The following is a 6013-nucleotide window of genomic DNA, read 5'->3' as shown; positions in this document are numbered from 1 at the left end:
CTTTTCTATAGTCTGCTTTTTACTCAATGGCTGTGAAGGAAGCAGCAAAGGATGTCTTCATAGGTCATTAACTGTCCACACTGAAGTGGAAAATTGCCCCCACAAGCTATGCAGGTTTTTGTGGAACATGACTGAAACTACCACAAAGGAAAATAAAGCTAGAATAAGCATGAAACTGCTGGGAAGGCAACTCTCACTTGTAAGTCTCACATGAAACTCGGCTCAAAAAACAGATGGATAAGTTGATGGAAGTCAAATGATTGCTGGAGAAAATGGAAAGAACAGTAAATAATAGTTTTAAAGGACTCTGAAACAAAAAAGAAGAATACATGAAAGTGAAAAGACTGTCACTTAACAAAAATATCAAGTTTTAGCACATGCTAAAAGATTCTCAGTGTTAGGAATAGGTCCAATGTTCTACCACATTAAGTTTGCTGGGATCTGGCCAGCCTATAAATTGAGGAAGCTTCAAATTGCCTAAAAATAAATTAATAGTTTTTAGGTATTTAAAGGATGGCCAAGGTGGGCAACAATACTCAAGTATGCTGTGCCATTTAAATGATGTTCCTTTTGTATTAAGAGGCCAAAAGTTACCATTTCAGCACCATCAGCAGCTGCTTGAACCACTGATAAAAACCAGGTTGGATCCACGACCTCATGTCGTTTAATCCAAATGTACAAACATGTTCTCAGCTCACAGGAATGCCATCGGGTGTAGTCTACTGCTGAGTCTCATCTACCTCAAAGTTTATTGTGTGTTTAATAAGATGCAAAAGAACAACATACCAAGGTGTGGTGTTCACACCACAGTATGCACTTTTAAAATAGTTAAAATAGTTTTTATTTTTTTAAATTTATTTATTAAATACTAGTATTGCAGGGAAATCCCAGTAGATTAGCAGTTTATTATCAGATTTGCCCATCTTGCACCAGCAACCGTGTTTAAATCACCTTTCTTCCCCATTCTGATGCTTAGTTTGAGGTCGTTTTTACCATTTCTGCCCTTTACCTACGTGCATTGGCTTGCTGCTCTGTGACTGGTGGATTCGATAGGAGATACATTTAAATTAAACGGCGTAGCTGACAGCTGAAATGCAACTAAATCAGAAAACAGACTACAAATGTAGCTTGTTGGCTTATAAACATAGCTCTCCTGGACGATACTAAGCCATTTTGAGCGAAACGTAGAACCATTTTAATGCAATTTGACTCTTACATAAGTAATCCAGGTTTTAAAAAAAAATTACTAATGTCAAAAATTTTTTTTTTCCAAGAGATCTGGCCAAACACGGATATTGCTGGAAAACCACCACGGCACAACCCTTTCCTGACGTCATCTGATTAGGCGGTTTTCACTTCCTGACAGGGAGGTCACAAAAGACTTCACCGGAGTCTCCTTTCCGAGGTGTTCGCACTCTACACTATCTGGAGGAAACAGAGCTGTGTTGAAAGGTAAACATTTAAAATTTCGTTATTATATTCGATAAGTCACTGTGTGACCTAGCTAGCGTTGCGTAAAAAGGCTAAGCTAATGTAGCTACCAAGCACTCTGAAGCTAGCATTCGCGATTCCGCTTACGAGCCTAGCAGTACAGATCAAAAGCACAGGTCAGAGTCTAAGATTGTCGCTTTGGGTGTTTACATTTTACATATAAAAGCACTTTTAGGTAACTGTATTGACTAATTTCTAACTGAACGAAAACACGGTGTGGGTTTAGCGAGGTCTTGGCTGTCAGTTGCTGTCATCGGCGCTGTTGTTCTTGGCGTTTCCCAGAAACAGTACGGCTTCTGTGTCGTGTTCAACTGAAGCAAAGCTGTGGGGCCTTTCTGGAATTTGCTGGGGTTAAATCCTCTCCACTCTGATCATTAATAAATGTTAAAAGAAACACGTGGAACTGCTAGTGGGAAAACTCCCCTGTCGCTGGTTTTACTTTCGGTTAGATGTCGTTCGCAGTTACGAGTCAGTCAAAAAGTGAGCATTTTAATGCGTGGGACGATGCAGTCTTGGCACAAGTTAAAAAAATAAAGGGATGACGCTGGCGATTGATTTACTTGAAATAATGCAGACACCTAAAGACAGTTCAAAGATCGCATCCCATCAATACAGCAACGTATCAGCTGATAAACAGCTGTTTAAACATCTGACCAAGCACACAGTCACCGATTAAACAACCAAAACTATGACGCTGAGGAATGTAAAGATTCTGAAATCATAGCTTCACGCCTTAGGTTATTATTGCTCTCTTTCCTCATATTCTGCATTGCCAGGATGTCAAACTCATTTTTCTTCTAAGGCCACATACAAGCTCACTTTAGACCTCAAGCCCAGTGAAACTACCCTTACTCTCAGCGTTAAGAAGTTTAACTGCAAAATCTCATCCTTGAGGTATCAAACAAGGGTGATTTCAACAGTACTTCTCAGATTTTCTTCAGGCCATAGAAACACTGCTGCAGTAGATCAAAGAAACCTGTCAGCACAGCTCTCCAGGGTTAAATTGTAAGAAATAAATGCATAAACTTCCAGAAGTTCTGGCAGCTCATTTCTCAGACTGTGCTGTAATTGTAAAAGAGAAAGTTTCTGTTAATTCACAGAAAATGCTCGCCTTCTCCCTTTAAAAAACAAACAAAAAACAAAACTCTGGAGACCTTTTTGAAAAGAAAAAACAGACATTATTATTGTAGACAGATAAAACAGGAACTATTCTGTCATTTAATTGTTTATGTATTACTTAATTAATTTTGTGTGTTATGAATGGGGAGGTCTCTGTCAATAGGAAAAGCAGTAAAACTACAGTCAAAAGCCCAAAATACATTCCTTCTTTCACATTTTCCAAAGCTGTACAGCGAACCGAACTGGAGCCTTTGCAAGGCTGATTCTGGCTCCTGGGCCTTTTGTTTGAGATCTCTGCTGCATTGTATCTTCGAGCAGTATAACCCTTTTATGTGGTGTAATATGCAATGTGCCTGTAGACAAACCTGCCTCTCCAGTGCCCATCCCTCACATGGAACATTCAGTTCCTGCATGTGATCACAGGCTGGCATTCTCTTAAAGGTACAGAGACCCTGCAGATGTGCCGTTTGGCTCTCTGGCGCCAGACATGGAAATGCAGGAATTTAACCACTGAAGAGTCTGTTTACAAACAAACAAGCAAATGAGGAGACGGTACCATTTTTTTCTCAAACATATCCTGTTTCTTTCTATTCGCAGATCATCTGTCCATCAAGTTAACAAATCCCTACAGCTTCCTGTTTCAATCATGTGTGATCTCAGTCAAGATGGTGTTTGGGAGTCAGACAATGCGCCCGATTTTTCCTCGTTGACAAGACGCATAGACTCATTCCGTGGCTCCAACCTTGCTAACAAGGTGCCTGCGGAAACACTGGCACAGGCTGGTTTCTTCTACACTGGCGAGTCTGACCGTGTCCGCTGTTTCAGCTGTAATATGACTTTGGATAATTGGTACAGCGGAGACAGGCCTGTAGACAAACACAAGCAGGTAATCAAACTTGTAACATGAAAACGTGGAAGTGGTTAATATTTCACTTTTTTTTTTTTGTCTGTTTGGTTTTCTTCCAAATTGATCCAATTCTAATTTTCTCATTCTCACAGTTTTCTCCATCATGCACGTTTCTCACCTGCGTCCACCGTACCAGTTTTAACCAGAATTCCAATACTGCACTAATCAGTGAAGAAGTAGGAGACATGGAATATCGTTTGAGAACAGGAGAAGTGGTTGATGAGGCCACCTACCCTAAATTTCCTCACATGAGAAATGAAGAAGCCCGACTTCGGACCTTCTCTTCTTGGCCCAACAGTACTCCGGTGAGACCCAGAGATCTGGCCCAAGCCGGCTTCTTTTACGTGGGGCAGAGTGACAAGGTTCAGTGTTTCTGCTGTGGTGGTCGGCTGAATGGGTGGGAACCAGGAGATACTCCCTGGAGTGAGCACAACAAGCATTATCCCAACTGCTTCTTTATCCTTGGGCATGATGTCAGGAACATCCCAATCCAGACAGGTATAGAGGAGGATGCCAGCAACAATCGGTGTGCAAATGACCCGGCCTTAATGCAGAATTTTGAGGCAAGGCGTGCTACTTTTGCTGGTGTCTGGCACCCTATTGACCACGAGAGGCTTGCCAGAGCTGGCTTCTACAGCACAGGTAATGTTCAGGTGTTTGAGACTAAAGAAACATTGTGCAACATTTTAAAATGTATGATCTAAATTTTCTAGTAGGTAGCTGTGAATGCAATCAAATGTAATTTGTATCCTTGCAGGAAGAGGAGACGCAGTCTTGTGTTTCCATTGCGGTGGAGGCTTGAACAATTGGCAGCCTGAGGAAGACCCTTGGGTGGAGCATGCCAAACACTACCCAGGGTAAGAACAACTATGGTACCCCCGTCTTCTTAATATGCTTTTACACATATGTATATACACACACAGGTTGTCTTCTTTGTTCTGTGGCATTTGCGTCTGTTTTAATCAAAGTATATACTGTTTTAAAACAGGTGCAGCTTCCTTTTGGCAAACAAAGGGCCAGAATTTGTCAACAGCATCCAGCTACAAAGACCACACGACAGAGCTGTAAGTTTTTGCTTTTTCCACAAGTTGTGGATGCGTAAACTACAAATTAAGATTCCCTTAAAGCACTGTCAATATCAACACTAGAGGTCTGGCGTATGTGCCCAAATGAAAGCTGAACAGTGCTGAAAATCTTAAGGTTAGTTTAGAAAGGTTTTCATCATGGATTGCAAAGCAGGAAGGCTCACATTGTTCTTCACAGACAATCGCTAACTTGTTTTGGAAATTTAGCATACTTTATATGTATAAATGGGTGTATATGAATATTTGGGAGTATATTAATTTTCTACACTAGAAAAATCATCAGTAGTCCCAGATTGGGCTCTAGTTAAAATAAGCTTAGTGTTCCATTTCAGCGTGTGAAAGGTGTGTCATAATTAAAGGACTTACAGTCTTCAGTGATCTCAGTCACAGGATTTTGTTTTTCCATGTTTGCTTCCAGGCTTCAAGTCATCAAAATCCAGTTTCAGAAGATATGGAAGGTACATTTTTCTTTTTTTCTTTTTTACTTCAGTGCCCCAGATACATCATGAAACAAAGTCTGAGCAGTGCTGACTTCTGTTTATTTAATTTTATGTCAGATGAGGACCCACTGGAGAAACTACAGAGGCTGCAGAGGGAAAAACAGTGCAAAATATGCATGGACAGAGATATTGCCATTGTATTCATTCCATGCGCTCACCTTGTTGCTTGCGAGAATTGTTCACAGGCCCTCAACAAGTGTCCGATCTGCTGTCAAGACATAACACAGAAGATCAAGACCTATATTGCTTGAGAACAATATATTCTTGCTCAGACGCAATGCTGCTTTTACACTGTCATTATAATATTGTAATTATATCGTAATTGTAAAGTAGAGAGCCTATAATATTATTTATGGATCAATTTTCTTTAATAAATCTTAGAATGATAATGTGTAAAACTATATTTTCCTAGTCCTTACAATGGTAAATATCTGTATAGATGTAGATGGTTTTATAAATAGTTCCTTGAGATGTAAATACACATTAAAGGGCTGTTCCTATGTTGAAACACATTTTGCCAGAAGTGCCTTTCTTTTGGTTTATGTATTCTAATGCATCACTTACCACAGATAAATTGACTTGGATGTTATTGCTGTCATTTTCATCCACTTTTATCCTATTTATTCGGATTTAACTTGTGTGTTTTATGTATAGAACCAGTTGCTGTGTCTTTACATTTCTAAGCTCAAGTTTAGGGCTTGGAGTTAACCATTGTAATGTTAGAATCATTTTATTGTTTCTTTAATTAAGTGTGAATAAATATTTATGCAGACTTGGAGTTTCATTTCATCACTAAACAAAATGTTTTGTGTTGTATTTGCAGAGATGATCCCGGTGCACTGATTGTGCAATGTTAGCTAGACAGTCACATTTCTATCAGATGAGGTTTGAGAAAGTGTAAGAGTGATGTA

The 6013-nt window shown here is 39.7% G+C and overlaps 1 protein-coding gene across 1 annotated transcript; it reads left to right on the top strand.

The window, feature by feature from the left end:
• Positions 1 to 1304: 1304 nt before the first annotated feature.
• xiap (X-linked inhibitor of apoptosis) lies at positions 1305 to 5874 on the top strand. Its single transcript, XM_006781748.3, has 7 exons — positions 1305 to 1452; positions 3208 to 3496; positions 3610 to 4159; positions 4275 to 4374; positions 4506 to 4581; positions 5021 to 5060; positions 5160 to 5874. Exons 2-7 carry the CDS (start codon positions 3257 to 3259, stop codon positions 5351 to 5353), a joined length of 1200 nt encoding a protein of 399 aa, XP_006781811.1. The 5' UTR covers positions 1305 to 1452; positions 3208 to 3256; the 3' UTR covers positions 5354 to 5874.
• Positions 5875 to 6013: the final 139 nt, after the last annotated feature.

Source organism: Neolamprologus brichardi, chromosome 2, assembly GCF_056152115.1.
Source record: "Neolamprologus brichardi isolate AB-2024 chromosome 2, ASM5615211v1, whole genome shotgun sequence".
NCBI classification, from domain to species: Eukaryota; Metazoa; Chordata; class Actinopteri; order Cichliformes; family Cichlidae; genus Neolamprologus; species Neolamprologus brichardi.
This window is presented reverse-complemented; position numbering and strand designations above follow the sequence as displayed.